This window comes from Drosophila ananassae, chromosome 2L (assembly GCF_017639315.1).
Source record: "Drosophila ananassae strain 14024-0371.13 chromosome 2L, ASM1763931v2, whole genome shotgun sequence".
Classification (NCBI taxonomy): Eukaryota; Metazoa; Arthropoda; class Insecta; order Diptera; family Drosophilidae; genus Drosophila; species Drosophila ananassae.
In genome coordinates, this window is record NC_057927.1 from 3789583 (window position 1) to 3813112 (window position 23530).

The window sequence follows — 23530 nt, forward strand, 5'->3', positions numbered from 1 at the left end:
TTCGCGACTCAAAACGAAGCGAGTTGGCAGCTCGGCCCTATGAAGTTTCACTTTTATATTTGTTTTGGCCACATACGAAACTAGTCATTTACCAAAAATGCTGGCCCTACGCTGTAACTGGAATCTCTCCACTCTCCGGAATATTTACGCCCTCCGTAACTGCTCCACGACAGCGGTGGACCAGCAGCAGCAGCGCCAGGTGCCTGTGGAATCCGTGCATGATCCTCTCCAGGCGCACGCCCTCAAGGAGCAATGCATCCTAGTGGATGCGAACGACAGAGCCATCGGTTCGGCCTCCAAGGCCGACTGCCATCGAGTGGACCCCAAAACAAAGGACGTTAGACTACATCGGGCCTTCAGTGTCTTCTTGTTTAACTCCAAGGGAGAGATGCTGGTACAGAAGCGATCTTCGCATAAGGTGAGATGAATACGCATAGTTGAATGATGCCCCATGGATAGTAACCTATCTCATTGCTCAGATAACTTTCCCAAATACCTACACCAATGCCTGCTGCAGTCATCCGCTCCACGAGATTGAGCAAGAACGCGACGAGAAGAATGCCATGGGAATCCGCCTGGCGGCACAGCGTCGGCTCAACTATGAACTGGGCATACCCACCGAGGAGCTTCGTCCCGAGGACTTCCGATACCTCACCCGCATTCACTACGCCGACACGGGCGATGGTGTGTGGGGCGAACACGAGATCGACTACATACTATTTTTGCAGAAGGACGTGACTTTGAATCCCAATAGCAACGAGGTGAGCGAGGTGCGTTTCCTCCGCCGCGATAAGATCGACGAGGCGGTGGCAAAGTTCAGCGCCCCCTTGACTCCATGGTTTTCCCTCATACTGCATCACCGCCTCAAGTTGTGGTGGGATAATTTGAATAGGCTGGAGCAGTATGAGGACTTGAAAAACATTCAACGCTTTTAAATGTGCTAACGAACCAAAAAACGAAAAACCGAAAAAAGAAAGAAATACATTTATGACGAGCCGTTAAAGTTAAATAACAACAGCACATCTGGTTTTTTAAATTCGCTTTATTCAAATGGAAAATAGTAAGTGTCTGTGTGCGACAATGGGCACGGCACAAAGTGGATTTCATGCAACCTCCGTTAGGCGATCAGTTCAGTACAAAGCTTTTGTATAAGTATATATAACAAAATGCGTTTATACGCGCACGATACTCAATATGCTTCATAGCCTAACTAATGTGTTTGTATATATATGTTGGATATCATATAAATATTTAGATTTTAAAATGATCACATTACGTTTCCCATAATCATCATCATCATAATCGTATCATCATCAGAACAACAAGAATAAATATTTACAAAAATATGACCTAAGGCTAACAAGAGACACAAACTAAAATTAAAGGGTATATCTTAAATATACATATAGAAGAAACAAACAGAAGACAAGCTGCAGCACTTAACGTGTATAGGTTTCGCTTCGGGAGCGAGTTCGAAGCGCGCGCTTCGAGGCGTGAAGTTCCGACCGAGTGCAAATTATTTGCTCCCCGGACTCGGCCCTCACTTGGCACCGCCTTGGCACCGTTTCTCGTGGGAAATCGAGTAAATAAAGCACTTGCTTAGGAAATTCCAACAACTTACATCTAAGGCATGCAAATTTCGATCGATAATTTGCATTTTTTTTTTTTGGGATAGGGAGTATATAGGATGTAGGTATACGTATACGTACGTTTCGCATGCAATAAGGTTCGTAATTGGGTATGAGAGTGTGTTGTGTGTATGGATAATATCAGGACTTGCGCTTCATCCCGAATTCGATTATTGTTTAAGGCACATAGGTATGAGTCTATCGTGAATCTCAGGCTTGTTTAGTTTTATATGTTTAAAGCTGCTGGTTGGCACACTTTGTCGATTAGTTCCTTTGGGGGCACCTTCTTCATTTAGGACAAGCCAAAAAGCTTCAGAGCGTTAAAGGCAGTGGCCAGGGCTACTTCGTCGGGCGTTTTCTTCATAAAGGCTGCAATCATCTCCACAATTGCGGGAAGACTGCAAGGCTCGTTACGTTGGAAGGTACAATATCTGGAATAAATTTGATACTCAATGACATTCTATTCAACTTTGCAGGTGTTTTTCTTCCCACCTGTGTAAGTACAACAATGAGCGTTCGGTGATGCCAGTTTTCACATGCTGGGGTAGCTTGGAAGCCCTTGTATTGGGATACATAAAGGGAGCATCGGTTTCGACCAAAAGTCTATCCAAGGGCAAAGTGCCATCCTCCAGCAACCGGCGAACGCCCGAGTCCGATTTATCCTTGCACAGGTAGCCGGTCAGGCTGATGTAGAACCTGCGGTCCAGATACTTAAGTGCCTCTTCGGCAGTTCCCATGAATCCTCTGATGATCACAGGCGGTAGGTTCTCGAATCTGCAAAAATTGCAACAAATTAGGACCTATAGACCCTCGATTATTACACTTACTTATCCATTATTTCGAGAAGATCGTGTTGAGCCGAGCGCTCATGGATCAGCAAAGGTTTGTTTAGCCGGATGGCCAGCTGCAGTTGCTTGGCAAAGATCTGCTTCTGGGCCTCCGGTTCGGAGAAGTCGCGTTGGTAGTCCAGCCCACAGGGGCCCACTGCCACGCACTCCTGGGCCTGGGCAATGTGCTCCAGGTCGTACCATGTGGCCGGCTCCTCCACAATGGACTTGGAGTCGTGCGGGTGTATGCCAGCAGTCGAGTAGATAATGTCGGGATAGATGCGCGATAGGCGCAGCGCTTCCTTGCTCGATTTGACCGAAGTGCCGTGAACCATTAGTTTTTGAACACCTGCGGCGGAGAAGAGATGAGAAGAGAAAGTTGGTGAGTGCAAACTGCAGTGTGCCACATACAGATACATAGATGGAAACAAGAAAGTAAGTTGTCTTTGTTTGAAGGCGAAGTTTAAACACTCTTTTTGGCTTTATAATATTACTATTTTGTTTGCCAGATTCTACGCAACAAAATCTATTTATGTTGTAGAATATTATTTGCATTTCAGGCCTATATAGATATACGTTTTTTTGAGTCTGTTGCCAAGTTTTTTTACTTGATTATTATGCTCCCTGCTAGGGTATAACATAACACAAGCATAACAGCTGCACACTTGTTGCTCATCGCAGGTCGCACGACCTTCTGGCCGAGCTTGCAGCCTCGCCCCAAAACAAAGAAACTTGCAATCGTATTTCTTGAAAACAATAATTGATAATGGACTTACCTGCATCTCTGGCTCGCTGGACAACCGAATCGAGATCACGGCTATACTTTTTATTGGTCAAATTCGCACCCACGTCAATAACAATCAGATTTTCGAAGCAGTGCTTCATGCTGTCCATCAAATCCGCCTGATCCTCCAGCAAAGATGCTGCGGATACGGCCGCCTCGGACTTCTGTAGTAGATCCATGTTTTCGTTTTGTTTTCCGTACAAAAATAGCTAATGACGCAGGCGATTGTTGGGTGTTGTTGGTTGTTGCGTGTGTATGCGTAGATGGATAATTCAATTATCTTTTTTTGGTGGCAAGGAAACGCGACGGTGATGATAACCGTGGAAAATGGATTATTCGATTATGTTGCGATTTGGAAAAGTTGACCAATTCAGCAATAAGAGGTTTGAAAGTTATGAAATAATAAACTAAAAAACTATCCCGACACGAAACTACGAAACTGCTGGCAGACCAATGCAGTGTTGTCCACTTGGCTATTTTTTCGTAGCATTTAGCTTTTATTTGAAATGTTAATGTTAAGCCTGTTAATCTGGCTCTTTCATGTAACTGATAACGACAGCGACCGAAGTTAGTGTTATCTCTTATATTACATATAGAAATGAATAGAAAACCTGATAAACAGAATTTATACCTTCGGAAGTGTACTTTGGAATCAGAATTACAGCATTAACTGGATTTTTGCTCCGCCTATTTCGTTCTGTTAACGCTCTGTTAACAGAGATATCGATAAATTTAACGTTATTATTCAAAATTTCAAATAATTTTGTTAAATATTGAATTGTCTATTGATTGTAAATTAGTTGATTGTAAGCAATAAGATAAATATATTTGTTTTAAAAACTTGTCATATCTGAAGAAAATATTCCGCAAGGAAATTTTTGTTACTTTGCACTTTATTATTTATTTATTTTTTGTTATAGGTGTGCTTGCCTGAAACCCTTTTAATGAAAATAAATGTTTATTGTTTAAAAATTTAACAGAAGACACTTGTTTTACTAGAAGGTCTCTCCAACTGGCTTTATGGTTAGCTCCTGGATCTGAACATTCGGTGGCGTTTGGATGCAATATGAAACCGCATCCGCCACATCCTCAGAACGCAGCATTGGCATATTGGATTGGATTTCCACAGAGGATGTATCGAAGATTTCTGTGTTTACAACTCCGGGGCTGATGCTCTGAAATGGGATTTTATGGGAATTCATTAATAAAAAAAAGTTCAATAAAACTATTACGATCTTGAAGGTTAAAGTGTATGAAAATCCTATTTTGATATGCTTACTGTAACCTTAGTTTGGGATCCTTGGTCCATGAACTCCTGCCGCAGGACCTCAGTCAAGGCCGTGATGGCATGTTTGGAGGGAGCATACATGTTTAGACTGAAACCCTTCACCACAGGCACCTTGTGACCCACCACACTGTTGATCAGGACGACATGACCATCGTTCACCTTCCGGCGCTGCAGGGAAAGGAACATTTGACGGGTGCACCAGCTAACTCCCAGCACATTGGTGTCTAGTATGGCCCTCAGATCGGCCGAGTTGCCCTTATCCGTGATGTTTATTCGACGAACAATGCCGGCATTATTGACCAGAACATCGGCACCACCCAAACTCTTGTCGATCCACTTGAAGGCATCAATAATCTGTTGTTCGACGCTGACGTCACAAGAACGGGCGTGGAAACGAGCTCCCTGATCAGGGGGAAGGGAAGACTTTAGCTCCTGGAGACGCTGCTCCCGCCGGGCTAATCCCACGACGACCATTCCTTTGGACACTAGATCTCGGCAGCAGGCAGCTCCGATTCCAGAACTGGCCCCAGTAACAACGGCTACCCGATTTAACCAGCGATTCATGATAGGAGATCCAAGCAGACGTATTTCTAATTGGAAAATGATACACTTTTCTGATCCAGCTGAGCTTTATACTTTTACTTATTCGATGTCCGATCGGATATCGGTAGATCGATAAAAAAGTGGCGCGAAATTTAAAATAATTTCTGGTCGTAAAAAGTAGAAACACATTTGCTTTAAGATCATAATTGCCTTCATGAAACAATATGAGGACGTCTAGCTAGAAAATTGTTACTCTCTACAAACATTTTGAGTCCTATAAACAATCACCTTATCGATAACTATGAAGCGCCAAATTTAAACAAGTAGTTTTAGTTTATTAGTTATTTATTTATTATTTCTGCTAACATGCATGTATTCTTGGTGTTATTTGTATGCGATAAATATACATATATGTATACATAAACACATATATATTTACATATATAGATATTGTGTTGCCGTTAATGTCATGTTTTTGGTTTTTGATTTTTTGTTTAACTGGTTAACTTCCGATTTGGTTTTTATAATGCGTTTTCAGCATCGGTAAATAACGAACTTAATGCACATGTAATTATATGTGTATGGGTATGCACTACGTTTTAAAACTTTAAAACCTAAAGTTCAATTTGCTTTATTTGATAAATATTACTTGTTTGTTTTTTGATCCTCCAACTGCTCGTTACTTTCTAGTTCGTCTTAAAGTGGAATCGAAAGCGGGAAAGGACATTTCTATTGGGCGCTTTTACATACTTGCAGCATAAAATGTGTACTCGTATTTCGTAGTTTTTTTTTACTAGACGTTGTTCTTTGTTGCTCGACTTCTTCTCTTGCCTGGCATATGACTTAAGCCTATATAAATATATGTATGTTATGTATATTTGAAATATATTATTGATATTCCTCATTGTAGATTCTTGTCTTGCATTAAGCACTGGAGTTCTGAACAGGCCGATTTAGATCCTGGGAATGGGCTTAAAGCTACCCAAGTTCTGAAGGGAGACTACGGGTTACGTTACGGCTTAAATGAAACATGTAGCCGATTTCGGGGACATCTAAGCGAGACAAATCTCTACAAATCAGCGTCTAATGTCATCGAAGTATATAAAGTTATACATATAACATATGTTCCATACTTGATATATTCTGTATACATATAAATATTTACTTGTTCGTTACTTGACATTTATAAAATTTTGGCTAACAATAAAATTGCATAGTTAATCTTTATGTTTAGTTTCATAGTTTTACCATTGATTTCTCCTCCTGATTCGCCTTCTATTCTCCTGCATCCTTTATATTTTTTTACTTCATATAGTTTAAAGTTCATTGGTGTTTAGTGTTTAACGAATTTGAGTTCGATTATTGTTTGCTTCTTTGTTAGTTTGTAGTGATACGTTTAGTGCGAAATCTTTGCCTGCTGTGTGCTCACATTACTCCTCTTGCTCCTCCTCATCCTCATCATCATCCTAATCCTAATCCTATGTCCCTATATCCCTATTCTACACCATTCCATCGTTCCCAGCCCTCGCTTAGCATTAGCATGGTCAAAAGTGCTGCCTTGTGCGCGTTCGATGCCTACACTACCACTGGCCATAGCTATCGAGATAGCTATCGAATTAATCGATCGACAATCGTCCGTTGTATTCCATTATTGACCAAGCCATTTCCGCTGCTGTGCCACTTCCGCTTCCGCTGCCGCTGTCGCTGCCGCTGCCGCAACTCGGTTGTGTAAAATTCTAATAAAATTGATTATTGTTGTTTGATAGATACGCGGCGTACGAGCAGACCATACGCTTGTATTGCATATTGCTTATTCCAAAATCAATATAAATATATATGTATAAATTGTAAGAATTTCCATACAAAAATTTAGTAGGTACGTTACTTTAGACCTCGGTGTTATCTCATTTTGTTTTGTTTCGTTTCCTCAACTATATGATACTGGACTTGCCCGTTTCACTCAATTTTTGACCATCGTACAAAAAGTTTAGCAAAGCTATTTTTAAACCCACCGCCTTCTCACGATTCCCAACCCCATCATGTCGTATTTCATCTTCTCATCATCCATATAGCAAATTTCGAGTACAAACAATCTTAAAACTGCGTAACGGTACATATACATATTTTATATATAGGTATTATATAGCCATAGCCAAGGAGTAGTTTATATCTTGTGTAGTACCTCTGAAACACGTATAAAACATCTATTAACTATTAGGTCTGTGGGTTTTTGCGTGTCTGTGTGGTTTTGTGTTGTGTGGTGTGGGTAGTCCTGTTTCCTGTTTCCTGTGCCCCTCTGTGGCGTGTCTCTTTCTAGCTAAGCGATCTCTGATTAGATATACCCACCCCATATTGGTCCAACCCGATGTCCATCCCAACTGGCACTGTCCCAACGACGATGACATGACGGATATGTGCGGCACTGTCTGAAGTTCTTAACCCACCAGCACTGCCGACTTCTATCACAATCGTAGGCCTATCACTCTCCCTTCACTTCGATCCGTTTCTCTCTAGCCACTATAGAAATATATAATATATATGCACTTTTTTTTTATGGTTCGGTAAGATTTTTTTGGTATCGTTGCGGTTTTATATGTTTTTAGAATGGTTTGACTTTTTAATCGATTAAAGTTTTTAGGGATAATGCATTTTATGGGATATAAAGTTTAAGATAATTTATGAAATATTGCCAATTTTATATCTGTCTTGCATATAGCAGGATTTCTTAATAATCCTTCTTCTGTAGTGTATGAAAGTTTCATTTTTTAAAAACAAAAACTTTTTTTTAAAGAGAAAATATAGTACCCCATAGAATGCATGCTCCATCTATTACATTATTTTTGGATAGTTTCTGAAAATCAAACCATTCTTTAGTAGTTCCTTCATTCAGGAGAATATTTATCAACCAGTGGTTGCCTATTCGTATAAATCCGCATTCCTGCGGGGAGATGCCGAGGCTCCGTAGCTTAGCTGCGAGTCCGTCTTCTTCAGAATGGAGACATGGTGGGTGGGGGCGTCTCCGGTCCGGTTGGCGATTAGCGAGTCCTGTTTGTTCAGGAGACCGCGTCGCTGGTCGGCAAAGGAAATCACCGAATCCTGTTTGACCAGCTGGTGGCGCCGTGGCTCGGGTCGCTGATCAACAAAAGAGATAACCGAGTCCTGTTTCACGAATTTCTGGCGCTTGTCGAGCAGGGAGCTTGGAGTTCCTCCTGGTCGCCGGGATTCAATCGAGATGCTGTCCCTGTCCGTCACTGAATCATTCAGGCTGTGTCCTGCCGCCCGTCGAGCCTCCATATAGGACACAATTGAATCCTGTTTGGAGAGGGAGACCTTGGAACCATTGCTATCCTGCTGACAGAGTGGCCGCCTGATTCCGGAGGCATCGCTGCACGAACTCTCCTGCTTGATGAGAAACTGACGTGATCCGTGAGAGTCCTGCTTGAGTAGCATCTGTTGCGAGAGGTTACTGTCCTGTTTGAGCATCATGTTGTGCCGTCGCAGCGAGTTGTGCTCGTAGATGTAGGATACTGCGTTGCCCTTGCTGCCAGGACTCTTTCGAGAACTGTTCTGGTGGTAGTGCGATGACTTGCGGGTGCTGGTGGTGCTGGAGGCGATGGCCACATTGTCGTAGTACCTAAAAAATGGTAGACATAAAAAATTTGCTTCACGTAGAAAAAATACATCAAAAATGGGTCAGTCTGTATTAAATGGGACTTTTAAGTTCAAAGTTGCTTGATAATTAAGTGCTTTTTGCCTTAAAATTTTTTACGTTTAACTCGGACAAGGACAACAATGAGTTCATTCAACGGCACAAGTATTTTCCAATCGATTCTGACATCCAATTAGGATGCTATTGTTCTTGCTCTCGCTCAATACTGAAAAGTTTCTCACTCACCTGAGGCGTCCGCAGCAACTGCGAGACTTAATAATGGCCGCAAATCCTCGGCGGTACTTCTTGTTCACTGAGTACAAAATCGGGTTTATACAGCTGTTGGAGGAACCGAGCCACTGGGCCAGCGGCATAACTTTCTTAAGAATCTCAAACTCTTCCTGAGAGATGTCCGAGCCGAACTTAATACGCGCAAAGATGACGTAGAGCGGTAGCCACGAAAGTACAAACAGGATTACCACGGCCACAAGCATTTTGATGACCTTCACCTTGCTCTTCTGCTGCATTCGGTCCATCTGGGCGTCCTTCGACTCGCCGGGAATGGATCTCGTGGAAACCTTGATCCAGATGAGCACGTAGCAGAGCGTGATCAGAGACATGGGCAGGAGGTAGCAGGCCACCAGGTGGGCCAGCAGGAAGTACAGGTTGCCATCGGTGCCAGGTGGCCAGACCTCCTGGCAGAGGTATTGCGGCTGCGAGTAGGCCGATACGAGGGCGTCAGAGAAGACCTCCTCGGCGGGTACCAGGTCGAAAAAGAGCAGCCAGGGTATGGTGGTCACTAGCGCGATTACCCATATTCCAATTATCATGATGCGAGCACGTCGCTTTGTCATCTGCTTCAGGGGCCACCAGATGGCAATGAACCTGCAATGGTGGGAACGGAACAAAGGGTGTTTAACAAATTGTCGGTTGAACGGAGTTCAGTTTGAGGAGCTCCAGATGCCGCTGACGGCGCTGAGCCGTCAAGGATAATGGCAATCATCAAGCTGTCGAGGCGACGATGACGATGACGACACCGTTTCAACCGGCAGGAGACAGAAGACAGGAGCTCTCGACATGCAAATAGTACGAGTAGCATCTCCGCTGATTAATTCGCACACGCAGGATGCCGCCAGTCGACAGTCCTTTAAGCCTTTTTCTGCTGAGTGTTCGCTTTCCAATCTCGTCTATTGAACTCACCAGCTCACTCCCATTCTATTTCTATCCCCACCCCAAAAAACGTAGAATACCACCGGGCGGGGAGCAGGAGAACCATTTTTTATTCTGCTTGCCATAATGAATTGTAATTTGAATAAGAGCTGAGGAGCAAAGGAGCTCTCCCAGCTGGGGGCTGGATGGGGGGTGGAGCCATCAACGAGTTCAGCATTTTTCATTTGGCTTAGTGCAGCCGGCTGATTGTGGCGCCCGCTGAATGGTCATAGACAAGTCTTGCTCTGGGGCGTCTGCTCCTGTCCTGTCCTGGACTGGCCTCACCAAAAAAGCATGTAATTACGTGCATTGTGCTCGTATTTTGGTATTTTCGACCGGCTTGGGTCGTCGCCTGTGTCTGTCTGCCAAAACATTGGGCAGATAACACAGCGGTAATTCCATTAGAGGGCATCCACAACTGAATCTCATTTCTCCCGACTAAAAATAGCCAGCCAAACAAAGTGCTGCCGAGACCCTCATCTCGCAATAATGCGGGCGAAACAAAGCTGTCCGCAGAACCAATATCAAATTGTCATAACGTTTATTTATATCAGCCAAGCAATTGCATTAACATAATTTGTCCATGCGGTATTCAATGCTCATAAATCAGGCGACAGCTTAATTGAGTTCTTCGGGATAAGCTCTGTATTCTGGATTTTGTATTCTGTGTTCGGAAAAATTAATTTCAAGAATTGATGACTACCAATTGAATGGAAAAAGTGGATAAACCATATTTTCTGACTCATTAATTGAACTTTAATTTACTTGAGCTATCTATAATGTCCTTGAATGCTTTAAATTCTTTACCAATTGAAACAATTAGTAGCTTCAATCATGGTCATTATACTCTTAGGTTGGTTGTAAAGACAGACGTTTGTATTCAAAAAGGAAACGTTTTCAATTGTGCTTTATTGTCGCAATTAAGGAGAATTTATGAAGCTATTTTTGCAATAATTCGCAGCAATTATTACGTAATTGAAACTCATTAACTTCGTTCAGATTGGTTAATCATTGAAAATATGATAATTATTATTCCATCCCAGGATGAATGACATTTTCGGAGTGAAATAAACAACAATGGCTTACTTTCCTTATTTGTATTCACATGTTTACAGCTTTCAGTTGGCGGAAAATTTAATAATTGGCCTGACAGTGGCACCTTCTTTTCCAGTCCCGGCTCCTTTAAGGTTTTATGACTCTTGCCGAGTTCCTTCGGTTACCCATACGCACTGTTGACATTTACGAAGCTCACGGAGGGAGACACAAAAACCTCAATGCCAGCGCCATAAACCCACAACTATGTTTATATGTCAGTTCTCGGATATATAGATTTTATGATTATACATAAGAATTGTGGCAACAAAACGACTCTAATTAAATAGCTTTGGCATAAGTATAACCATAGAATAAGAATAAGCGAGTGATAAGCTTAATCACGGAGGAGACTCAGTTGCCCAGCATCCGGATACACCGAAGTCCTGGCATTCAGCCCTTAAGCCCGCTTCTAAGACAACGAGTGGCGATTTAAGTTTCATGTTACAGATAATAAATCTTAAATTTCTATTCGGTTTACGAGTGCTCGTAAAAATACAAAGCAACAGCGGGTGCTGGCAAACAACAACTGGATAAACAGGCATCGATGGACTCCGACTCTGGTTGGGGCTTGGATTTAGATGGGCGATGTGGCAAGGAGCGATGATGAGGCAATGGACTTGACCGTGGGCGGGCCCTGTCATGGGGGTATGCGGCTGACCAAACGATCAAATGATGTACTACATTATGTGACTGCTGTTGGCGTCTCTGTGGCCGCTGGTTGAAAAATGACACTGGCAGAAATAGAAACAGTCAGAGCTCCAGGCAGTGCTCCTCCCTTGATAACACCCAGAAATTGATATAAATGAAAGTGCTCATAAAGCGAGGGACACTTGGAAACTCGCATTGTCCTTGGGGTTATGACTGGCACACGTCAAAACGTTTTAGTGGCACTTGATAAATCAGTTGCCCGCGACATTTCCAACTTTATGGCCACCAAGAGTATCGCACTTTATCGGTTTCTTTATTTATTTATGCTTTATGCTATAGGAAGCAGAAGAACTGTTCTCCGTTTACTGGGACTTTGATTCTTGGCGGTCAACTTGACGATTTAATAGATAACAAGGCAAATTAGCAAACAACATTCTAAGGCCTATTCAAAATTCAGAAAAAGCTAGAAACATGAAATTGATTGTATGCGGCGCCAAATACGTACAAGGCAAGCGAACATATGATGAACTTGATCTTGAGACGACTGCTCCACTACTGCTCTCCTACCGCCTTATGCTGTTTAATGTTTTTTTTCTACATCGTACTGCCTGCGTAGCTGCCTCATGTCTGAGTTCTCGATCTGACCAGTTTTCCTAGCTGCTTGCATTGAGCCGCGTTCACTTTCGGCTCACTTGCTCGGCTTAAATCCCCTATAAAAGTCGCAGTCTGAGCCCAGTTTGTCATCAGTTGACAATTATCAGTCATTAGCTTAGCTTTCTATCCAGCTTCCCGCCAAAAACAACCAACAAAATGTTCAAAGTTGTGAGTAAACTAAATCGTAAACTTGTACCAACAAAATTTAAGATTTTTTGAGCATAAAATCAAAAATTTTAAGTAAAATAAATGTAAAGTGATTTGTTGTTTTGTGTGCCTGGCACATGCAACCTCCTGTGGTTCCCATCAAATCCCACTAATCCGCGAACTTTGATCCACTGCAGCTCTTCGTGCTCGCCGCCTTCGCCGCCGCCCAGGCTTATGCCTACCCCGGAGTGGTAGCCGTGGCCCCCGTGGTGGCGCACCCCGCCGTGGTGCACACTCCCATCATCCATCATGGCGCCCACTCGGTGCACTCGTAAGCCATTCATTCTCAATCTGCTTATCGCACTCGGTTCACCACTTAACCCTTTATTTTTTCTCCTTCATGACAGCCACGTTGTGCATCATCCGGCAGCCGTCAAGGTCGTCACACCCGTTGTCCACCGGCCCGTGGTGGCGGTGCATGCCGTCAAGCCGATTGTGCCTTTGGTTCCAGTGCATCATGCTGCCCCAGCTGTGGTTGTGCATCATTAACCGGACTAACCACCGTACCACTTTCCAGTCCCAGCCCCAACCCCAATCCCAATCCTTGTCCAATTCAATCCCCAGTACCCGCCATGACCCCGACCACGACCCCTATCCTGAAACCGATCCCACAATAAAAGTTCATAGCCATGTAATAGGAGAGAGTGTTTTGTTTTTTAAACTCACCTGTCCAGGGAGACGGCAATTAAGCTGTAGACAGAGGCCGCCACGGAGACGCCCTGTATGTAGGGCACAAACTTGCACATCAGCCATCCGAGCATCCAGGCTGGTCGTTGGTTTGATGAGTTGAGGGGCACAGTTGTAGGAGAAAGAAAAAAGGGAAAGAGAAATTGGTAAATATTGGCCATAAACAATGCAAAAATTATGCTGAGTAACTTTCGGTCAGAAGGTCCACGCTGCCCTACACGTACACTCGAAAAAAAGTTAGTAATTGAATGGAAGTTTTTAGGAAAAATGTTCAAAGGATTATTCTCTTAAATCCTAAATGATAGACAGAAATCTTACAATGTATAGCATAATCATAACAATTTAAAAGTATAAATTGGAATTCGGTGGCGTATACTTAATATTTTCGTAGAAAAATGTCACTTATCTCCCAGTGCAGTAGTTCTTCTAGTCACGGCCAGTTGGGTTCGAGTTGTTTTTAGGACCTGGTTAACGTTCAATGCTTCTTGTCAGCAACGTCCCAGCCGCCACGTCCCCGACGTTGTTTGCTGACTGAGATTTATGTGCTGCATATCATTCATAATTTGGTGACAAGTCTCAGATTGCGCCCAGCCCAGCCACTGGGCACAAGGATCGTGGGGGGAAGACCAGGGAGAACAGGGGAACGTATTGTTTGCCCAGACCAGCACCAGAACCAGGACCAAAACCAAGACCAAGGCGAAGACCAGGGCAGACCGCAGTTGCCTAAGTTAATTTGTATTCCTTTTATTCCATTTGATGGAAGATGGAAGACACGGGCCGTAATTGCGCCAGCATAGCTCCTCGCATAGTTGTGCGTTATGAATTTTATGCTGGGAGGAATAACTCACTCAGACACAAAAGGTTATAAAACACATATGGCCTGAGGGCTGGGGGCGTAGGCTAGCCTCTGGCAGGCGGAGGCGGTTCGAACTTCCAAGACAAGGTTGATGACAGCCGAACCATCAACGCCCGGGGCATGACATATCGAATGGCAATTAAACAAGTACAGCTCGTACGTCACATCATTAGCACTAGGGCTGGGGGTTCGCGGAGTTCAATGTTCTGCGAAGGAGGTGCTATGGCACCTCCTTCCTCCTCCTTGGACTTTTACTCCGGCACCTCCTCCCCACCGGGCTTCTAATTTCCTGTCTCGTTCGCCTGTCTTATCTCGATTTGTTGTCGCTTTTTATTATGCATACGCAGCCCAATAAAAGCTAACTTTAATATGATTTGGCACATAAAAATATAAATATTATTTGAGCGTGGTGCAAGTGAACTCTTTGGACAGGTTCTGGCCAGGATCATGGGTGTTTGTGTGTGGTTTGTGCGTGGGCAGGACACCAGACAGACAAACAATCAACTGTGTGTACACAGGACCATACGCGAGGAGACAGCATCTCAGATGGGTTTTTCGATTTTATTCCTTCGGTTTGAAATGTGAGGAGGGCTGGGGCTGGAGGGCAGACCTGCAAGTGCAACAGACTGAAACCAAAGCAAAAGCCATTAATACGAGTGTATTTGGCTACTTATTTCATTTTATGCTGATAAGGGTGAACTTTGACATATAGCTAGCTTTGTGCTTGGACATCAAGTGCATTAAAAGCGAATTTAAATTCAAATTTCGTTCCGAGATGCTTCGTCACTTCCCCACAAGAGAATTACCGCTCTTATTCGGTGAACTTGTTTTTTAACAAATATTTGTTCGACTTTTCGTCGGCAAATAAACTATCTAATTGGGTATGCACTTCCATTCCAAGGAGCGAACGTGACTTATGCTGCTTGTCTGGGATTAAAGTTTGCACCAATGCACTCAAAGGAGCCAACTGTCTGAGCAAAGTTTATATTATGCTAAGCTCAACGGGGTAAAGTGGTTTTTACAAAGACACAAGTAAACAATAGTTGTGGGGGCGGTTGACTCTGCGTAAAGCCAAAAAGACGGGTTTAGGACAAGTCACTAAAGCAGAATCCCCTTGAAAACATAAATTCTTTGAGGTTTCCTCACCATGAACTTTGAAGTTCTATAAAAAGTCGGTTTACCTACTATGCCTTTTTTTACTTTCAAGCTTATTGATCCACATGTAATTCGTTTTTTGTAAAAGTATAGAAAAAAGCTTGGCATTCAACATTTTTTTTTCCTCAAAAAGATGAAACATATATTTTTGTTTACATTAAAATATCACAGTTTCCCGATAAAGGTGAAAGGTTCATGGTGATGCACTCGCTTAACTATTTTTAGAAAAACACGACTGAAACAATAAAATAATAAATAGCAACTTCAGAAAAACATAATCAATAAAGCCCACTAAATGTCTGGACCTCTTCGAGTCGAGAATTCTTAATGCGTTGTGTAAACATAATTGCAGGTACCGAAATAGCACTAATTGACTTGCGTGTCCTGACTGTACGACCCTGGAACTCTTTCTGTTTTGTGGCATTACCAATTTGTGGCCACAAGTGAAACCAAATACTCGAACGTTCTTCTGGGTTTACTTGGCAAACATTCCAGCTTCTTGGTTTCTTAGCGTCAAGGTGGGATGAGTGCCTGACTTGAGTTCGAGGGTGTTTTGACGTGGCAACATATGGCATACAGACGCCTCAATTTATAAGCGTAAGCTTGTGCTCAATTTTGATCAACTGCAGGAGATAATACCAATCGATTTACTGGCTTATCGGTGTAGCCTTCGATTGTGGCCTGAGTTCGGCTGAGCAAACCCCACAAAATGTCAAGTGGGCTGGTCCTCTAAGCCTTTTATTTTTGCCCCATGCACAGGAGTATCGCAGGACTGGGACTGGGAGTCCTGGGCGAACTTTTGTTTGTTCGTTCGGCAGGCAAAGTGGATTGGATTATTGTCGGCATTGTAAATTCGTTTCGGTGGCGGCATTGTCATGCACAGAGTTGGGTCGTAAAGTTAATGAAATAATCAGGCGTAACAAATTCGCCAAGGGCTGGGCGTGGGTGGGGTGTTCGATTGGATTGGAGGAGGTGGAGCCGGTGGAGTGGCCATGGGAAAGGCATAACACTTCAGACAAATGCGTTATTGTTATGATTATCATCAAGGCGTCACGTCCTGCGGCGACTTCTGTGCCAGCTAGGCGGCAAATTGAATACCACAGACTTGCGCGGAGCAATGTCGGACTTGGAACAGGGCGTGAGGATGCGGCGAGGTGAGATATGGTACTGCCAGTAGGATCCTGAAGCTAGGAGCCTAGGAGGTTGCAAGTTCGCCGCCAGCACGTAGCGACTAAATTAAAATACAATCGACAAGCAGAAAGTGCTGAAAAATGACTTCATCAGAAGCAGAAACAGAAACAGAGCAGGGTGCAAAGGGAGGTTGCGTATACGCCGCGTTGGCCCGTCACAAATCACGAGGCAATTCTAATCAGAAAAGCGGGCAACGTGACTTTGGATGCCCGATTTGAGACTTTCGATCCCCGGAATAACGGAAAACGTGTTACGGACTAGCAAGGGCCGTAATGATAACGATTCGCATTGATAACATGGCACAACAATGGCCATAAAGCGCCATTTGGGGCAATTGGTGTTGGGGCTGGCAAGGATAGCAAGGATATCCTTCGTCTCAAGGCGGCATCGTTGCTAGGAAATCAATTCATTTCGCATTTTATTGGATTTCGAAGCACACACATAAATAAGGGCCAGAGCCGCATTCCGAACCCAGACCCACAAAAGCCACCCACAAACCACCAACATCACCACCCACTCTCCGACAAACCAAAAGGCAACAAAAACAAAATAGAGAAAAAAGAACACAGTACAGGCCCAACCCAACTCAGGTACAAGCACAACAACACACACACACACACACGTGTGGAGTGAGGGTATAACCCTGACTATTAGGTTTGCCAAGCGAAATATTTAGGTCAATTCATCCAGCCGCAAAGAGCCTTGAATGCAAACAACCTTCCATTGCAATTCTGAGGCTTGAAGGTGTGCTTAGATAATGGCGCTGCCTGTGGCGATGGCCATAGCTTGCGTCGCTGCTAGCTGCGACTGCGGCAGCAACAGCGACAGCGACAGCGACAGCAACAGCAACAGCAACAGCAACGATACGGCGACAACGTCGAATTTGATTTCATATAAATTCAGTTTGAGGGCACAAGATGGAGACCATCCCTTTGATAGAAAAACTATCAGACAGCGAAGAGCCATGTTCGATGTTCAAATATGCCAGGCATTCCCACATCCCGCATTCTCTATTTTGCAGTGAAAACTATTTCAACAAGTTATGCAAAATGTTTTTGAACTTATAGATTCTTTTTCTATTCATAATTTATTGTCAGAAATTTTAGAATTTTAAGTCAGTTTGAGGATAGAGATATTCCAAAAGTTCAATATCAAAACAAAGAATTTGCAACATCATAATTAATATAGGAAGTCCAGAAGTCCCATCTCCTGATTTAAGAAATTCTAAAACAAATAAAATATAAACTTGAAATAATCCTGTAAAAGATTGTAATGCCTAAAAGATATATTACAAATTAAAATAATAAATATAAAACTTAGATTAGAACATCTAGTAGTTGACAAAAGTTTTTTAATGCTTTGCCTTGCACTTCAATAATATTTTCAAATACTAAAAGTGTGATATTAAATTTTAATTTTTCCGTGTACGGATTATTCCATTCTTTCTGGCTCGCTGAACTCGCTGCCTTCGATTTAAACTTCGGCAGCTTGTCGAAAGTGAATAGAAATGGAATGTGAGTGGGGAAGAGGGGCCTCTGGGCCGAGAGGAGGAGCCCGAGCCACCCAAATCACCTCCTTCCAATGCCAGCAGAAGGGCTGCAATTTGTTGTGGCTGGCGTTTTCGCTTAGGCCTCCCCAGCAGCTGAGCCCGAGTCAAGACATGCCAGCAAAAAGCGATGGCTACGAAAAGGGTTTTGGGGGCGAAAGAAAGGGAGCGAAAAGCCACCCACCACCCCCAGTGACCCACTAAGAGTGGTCGGCCCCTTGGCATCGCCAGCCCTGCGCCTAGCTTGAATTTGTGAAATTAGGTCAGTTTTGTGTCGATGATCCTTTAGGCCACCCCGAAAAGCAGCAACAACTGCACACACACATTCAAAGCCGAGAGTACATAAAGAGTGAGAGCCTAGGAAGGGAGAGACTGACAGAGAGAGAGTGCGCAGTGACACAGACACGGTGTCTCTACCAACACATACACTCAGAGCCACACTGCAGGCTGAGGTAAACTCATTCACTTTTTCGCCATTCGCTTCATTCGTTTCGTGCGATTTTCACTCGGTTGCCTTCGTTTACTACAGCCCTCAACACCCCCCAAAAGCACTCAACCCACAACACACCCACCCGCCCACTTGTTTGGGGTGCTGCCATGGAAGGGAGGAGCGCGGTTCCCATAAGCGCAGTGCCAGATACTGGAGTTGGGGAACACTGTGAAGTTTTTTTTAATGAAATTGCATTTCTAATATATACATTCCAATCCAATGCTATATGATACAATGGGGCGTCAAAAGTCCTTTTAAAAAAGGCCTCTCTTAAAATTACAGCTTGAAAATCGGTTTAATAAAAATCTGACTAAATGAAAGTAAATAAATGAAAGATACCTTAGGTGTATCCAATACTATATTGGATATATATTATTATTTGATCGTATATTTGATCGTAATAGATACACACCGATTAGGTAAACCAAACCATATATTTATAATACATAAATATTTTCTCCTGTGTAGGGCAAAAGCAACAAGAGAATGAGAGTTCTCGCAGAACAGTGCCACTTAATTGGCAACACTTGGCCCGACCTGCGAGCCTACAAGCTGGTTTTGGGCCAGGCTATGGTTTGGGGTTATTTTAGCCATCGCATCATGGCAAATTGCAGTGGAGGATGGAAATCGCAAGGCATGCTCCACAATCGGAATTTGATTTTCCAAGGATTTCGATCATTTTTCCATGTCGACGGCGATTTGCATAGACATTCGCTCACCTTCTCGCCCGCTTCTACGACTATCAATTTGGATGACAGGACACAAAGTCTAAGGACTGAAATGGTTCAGACTTGAGGGACTGAGATGGCGAACGGGGGAGAGAGAACAACAGACAGAGACAGACACATAGATGGATGGATAGGCATGTCAGGCAAAATTTATTTAAATTAAAGCATACAATTATGCGTAACCTCGTTTATCGGGTCGTTTGTGGGTCGTCGCTGGGATTTGGAATTGGCCTTTAATTAAATAGACACTTGTACCTTGGGAACTTGCGAATTGTCAATGCCAAGAAGGCTTAGACCCAGAAGAAAATTAATTTAATTGAGTGGGAATCCTGGCTGTGAGTATAAGCAGTTGTCACTTGGTTACCGTGTTCACCCTTTTCAATAATTAAGTGCAATTTCTAGTATCTGTCACTTTTGGATTTATGTGTTTCCATTTTATTTGATTTTTTTTTTGAGAAAATAGCTCTTAAAATCCCTGTCTTAGCTCGACACTCTCCAGACGAATTCAAAGGCTAAGCATGTGCTCTGACATTTAGTGTCCTCTATATGCCTGACACTAAAGAATTCTCCCTTTGCTATAATTTCGATGAGACAGAGTCGGAATTGAGAGGAAACGGAATGCTTGTGGCAGAATGGATAGCGTTTTAACTGATATATAACCCGGTATAAAAATGCGACGGTCTTAAAGTTTTCCTCTTCACACAACGAAAGCAAAAAGTAAGTACTTCAGCTTGGACATTTATACGGACATTAGATTTAATGATGCGCCCATTACACTTCTTTTCGGGCGTATGTATCTGCCAAATTACGCATACGCAGCGTAAACACGCAGAAGCAACAAATTTTGGACAAGTCATTTGGCAAGGCTTTATCTAAGCTGCGATTAATTGCAGGACATAAATCGGACTAATATGCAGAACCGACACGAAAAAAAGAGCCACACGCATCGCCCAACCATAGGTCCCAGGACCCTAATGGTCCCGCATTCGGCCCTCATGGCAAATAAATCTCGACGTCTTACTGATTTAAAGAGCTACTACTTACGCACAAAGATGTTGCTAATCAGAGTGGCTGGCAGACAGAACACAATGACTAGGATGTCCGCAATGGCCTGGTGTCGGAGTCGGCGTTGATGGCAAGGAAATGGAAATTTTATTTGAAATTAATGGGGTTCATCTGTATCTGTATGATTTAAGGGTTCACCCACCAGATTCACAATGAAGTAGTTCGTCACCGTTCGCATTCGGGGTGCTCGCAACACCACGGCAATCACGAAACTGTTGCCGACCAGTCCCACCAGGAACACCAGGATGTAGGCCACACAGTACACTATGGACATGGCCAGCGAGTGCCGATAGAGGGGATCGAAGGTGAAGTCCACGCTACCGTCCAGCTGCTCCCACCGCAGGACACTGTCGTTGTAGGATTTGGTGGCCGCGGCCGCCGAGATCAGACTGGTGGTGGCGGGCGACATGTTTAGCAAGTTTGCATAATAGGTGGATGTGGTGGGATCGGCTATGGCCGTCCGAGATCCTCCGGCTGCTGCCGCTGCCACTGCCGCTGTTGCCGACGTCGTACTAGCTCCCAGCTTGGCCAACAGGGAGCTGGCCGCCGGCGCCACCGTGGCCGTTGCGGTGGTCAGGACCGTTCCTAGCAGAGTGTCCTTAATGGCGCCGTTAGTCAGCTTAATGGCACTCGATGCGCTCGAGGTACTATCGAAGCTACTGCCACCACTGCCGGCGGTTCCATTCTGGCTGCTGCTCAGCAATTCGTTGAAATTCAAGAGGTTCTGCAAATCGACGAAATTATGCGTGAAATTATTATAGTCCCCGGCTAGGGAGACTTCCTCCATGGTATCCTCCAGTCGGCCGGGCCCTGATGTGGCTGTTGGTGTTGCCGCTGTGGTTGCCAAGCTGGCTGGTGTGGCGGTTGAGCCTGGTGTTGCTGTTGTAAGTGTTGCTGCCGCAGTGTCGCCAGTGAGATGGCTTTTATGCTTGCGCTTGCGAATCCGCCCGCTGGCTGCCATCATCAGGCCGTCTTGATTAAACGGGCTGACACTTTTAGTGGCGCCTTGAGTCGCTATCTCCAATTCGTGTCTGGTTCGCCTCCCCAGTTGTCGTTGCTTACAAAAAGTCTATAAAAATGGCATCGTCGCTTGGCATTTCGTTGGTGTTAAGAAACATTCGGTTGTTTTGTATGTAGGATATGCAGGAAGTTTCGTGGCTTTTGGATTAGAGAACAACTTTTAATTAACACTCACGACCCACAATGTAATCTTCTCGCAGGATCTGTGCGTATCACTGTATCTGTGTGTGGTGTGGGTGTAAGTATGCCCTGAGGTTGCACAACAAATGCAATTTTCACTGGCAGCTCACTGTCCCCCAAGGCTGAAAATCACCTAGCATAGTTTGTTGCCGTTTCGGATGCGGATGCGAATCCGAATCCGAATAAAATTCTGGGCACTGGGGTCGTTCGTCAGCTGGTTTGATGTTACCTTGGCTGGCATTACGAAAAAGTCGGCGGTCCAAGGACTCGTGTGCATATTTCAGATAAGGCCAAATGCTGGGCGGTACGGGTGTGGATAGCATTGAACGCCGAGCGGAGAGCGGAATTCTCAGGGACATGGTCACAGCCACGAAGAACACATGCGCGTCGCTAATTAATTTTAATGCCATTTCTCCCATTGTTTGGCCGCCGATGTTTGCTGCTGTTTTTGGCACAATTGAAAAGCCAGCCACCGTGCACTTTGACCTCAAAAAAAAAAAAAAAAACGCAAACGCAAAAAAAATGTGAGAAACCGTCGAACCAACATCGACAAAACGAGCAATTGAGCGACTCAATAGCAACGCATAAAAATTCCATTAAGTACAACTGCCAAGCACACGAAGCACTCTTCGATTGAGTGCCAAAAAATTGCCATTGAGGCATTGAAACAATTGCCACAGAGCCAAGTCGATTCAAGAATCTTTTGTGCGGTTCCATGGGAGTGTCTACATCAGACAAACTGGCGACTAAGGACCCCATGTCACACAATTCAAACTGTCCATGCACAGGACGAAATTCGATGTATTTGTATTGATAAGTCGACCTCAAAAGACATTTTGTTGACCATAAGAAATAGTCTACAAAGTTTTAGTTCAATACTATTAAAAGATAAAGATTTGGGGTTTGGTTTGAAATCTACAATTTTATGTTTATTAATTTTAATAAAAGCAATCCCAAATATATCTAAAAAAGATATAAAATGTATATTATACATGGTCCCTTTAAATTTTGACTCCGACTACAACTCGTTCTAAACTTTTAAAATTAAACAATTCATTTGAAGTACGGACTCTTCTTGAAATCTATAAAAGTTTAAAACTTATTTCTACCAACATTCTAAAACATGTTTATGGATACTATTCAAAACTTAAAAATTTAAATTAATCCCATATTTGCTGTGTAGCTACACAGCTGGTGTGCCATTGCCATTTGGGCTCCATTTCGAGCGTGAAAGTGCTTGGGAACCTAATTGAGCTTACATGCCTGCTGGCCATCTGCAGGAGATGATGGTCCTGATAGTCCTTTGGACTTGGCCCATGGGCCCAATGGGGCGTATGACCAAGTGTCAACAGCAAGACACTGACAAATCAGTCGGAGGCGGGCGGAGTGGAACTAATTAAACTGTCAGGGATAAAAACTGCACTCCAGATGCAGTCAGAAAATTCCCACATAAACACTCCCACAACACACACACAGATGAACAAACACCCCCGCTCATAAGGTAAACATAAACTGAGAAAAAATCAGCCAAACATCCAAAAGGTTAACACTACGCGTGGTCGTTTCCGTGTTGCGGTATTGTTGTTTTTTTTACTATTGTTGTTGGCCAAATGAATGGCATTAATCCGCCCCTGGGGCGTCCGCGTTGTAAACGGATTCGCGTCTGAATGAGGACTGCTGCCATTGCGGCCACGGTAGCTCGTTTTTCAGGCTATCTGGCCATCCGCACGACAGACACGACCCGTTCCCGATAAGAGCCGACGGATCGGATACGACTGAATGTAGGTCCCTGTTGCCAAACCGCGCCCGCCGCAAGTCCTTGCTTCGGCAGCGCACTTCGGCTTGGCATGGTTAGGTTTTTGGGCTCAATGTGGGCGGGTGGGCCACTCGGGTGGGCGGCAACGGTAGCTCGCTCAATCGTCCTTGTCGCCTATGTACTGGGCGCACTCGTGAACGCTGAACCAACGGCCCTCAAATGCAATGACAGAGCTCTCCTATATGTTTATACTTTTCCCCATTCCGTCCGGCCTCTCGGCCGTTTTCCCGTTTCGTCCTGTTACGGCCAGGCTTAGCGCACAAG

General features: G+C 44.0%; 5 protein-coding genes and 1 long non-coding RNA gene across 7 annotated transcripts; 3 read left to right on the top strand and 3 right to left on the bottom strand.

Annotated features, from left to right (window-relative positions):
- Window positions 1-6: 6 nt before the first annotated feature.
- On the top strand, window positions 7-1346 carry LOC6500485 (isopentenyl-diphosphate Delta-isomerase 1). The gene is made up of 2 exons (XM_001953288.4): window positions 7-418; window positions 480-1346. Exons 1-2 carry the CDS (start codon window positions 98-100, stop codon window positions 933-935), a joined length of 777 nt encoding a protein of 258 aa, XP_001953323.3. The 5' UTR covers window positions 7-97; the 3' UTR covers window positions 936-1346.
- Window positions 1025-3703, bottom strand: LOC6500046 (3'-5' ssDNA/RNA exonuclease TatD). The gene is made up of 4 exons (XM_001953289.4): window positions 3232-3703; window positions 2456-2804; window positions 2121-2402; window positions 1025-2059 (listed from the first exon to the last, which is right to left on the bottom strand). Exons 1-4 carry the CDS (start codon window positions 3416-3418, stop codon window positions 1921-1923), a joined length of 957 nt encoding a protein of 318 aa, XP_001953324.1. The 5' UTR covers window positions 3419-3703; the 3' UTR covers window positions 1025-1920.
- A 411-nt stretch (window positions 3704-4114) lies between these two features.
- Window positions 4115-5177, bottom strand: LOC6500045 (farnesol dehydrogenase). The gene is made up of 2 exons (XM_001953290.4): window positions 4519-5177; window positions 4115-4414 (listed from the first exon to the last, which is right to left on the bottom strand). Exons 1-2 carry the CDS (start codon window positions 5089-5091, stop codon window positions 4235-4237), a joined length of 753 nt encoding a protein of 250 aa, XP_001953325.1. The 5' UTR covers window positions 5092-5177; the 3' UTR covers window positions 4115-4234.
- Window positions 5178-5328: 151 nt separating this feature from the next.
- On the bottom strand, window positions 5329-23222 carry LOC6500044 (neuropeptide SIFamide receptor). 2 transcript variants are annotated; one of them, XM_032456470.2, is made up of 6 exons: window positions 23045-23222; window positions 20393-21408; window positions 20230-20296; window positions 13199-13298; window positions 8966-9604; window positions 5329-8704 (listed from the first exon to the last, which is right to left on the bottom strand). In XM_032456470.2, exons 2-6 carry the CDS (start codon window positions 21212-21214, stop codon window positions 7987-7989), a joined length of 2346 nt encoding a protein of 781 aa, XP_032312361.1. In that variant the 5' UTR covers window positions 21215-21408; window positions 23045-23222; the 3' UTR covers window positions 5329-7986. The 2 variants fall into 2 exon arrangements, with proteins under 2 accessions (XP_032312361.1, XP_001953326.1); XM_001953291.4 differs by having other exon boundaries at window positions 20393-23222.
- Window positions 12382-13167, top strand: LOC6500486. The gene is made up of 3 exons (XM_001953292.4): window positions 12382-12493; window positions 12670-12803; window positions 12880-13167. The coding sequence occupies exons 1-3, from the start codon at window positions 12482-12484 to the stop codon at window positions 13019-13021; spliced, it is 288 nt and encodes a 95-aa protein (XP_001953327.1). The 5' UTR covers window positions 12382-12481; the 3' UTR covers window positions 13022-13167.
- LOC116656600 lies at window positions 18958-20111 on the top strand. The gene is made up of 2 exons (XR_004311560.2): window positions 18958-19902; window positions 20079-20111. It is a non-coding gene; the product is annotated as an uncharacterized LOC116656600 (long non-coding RNA).
- Window positions 23223-23530: the final 308 nt, after the last annotated feature.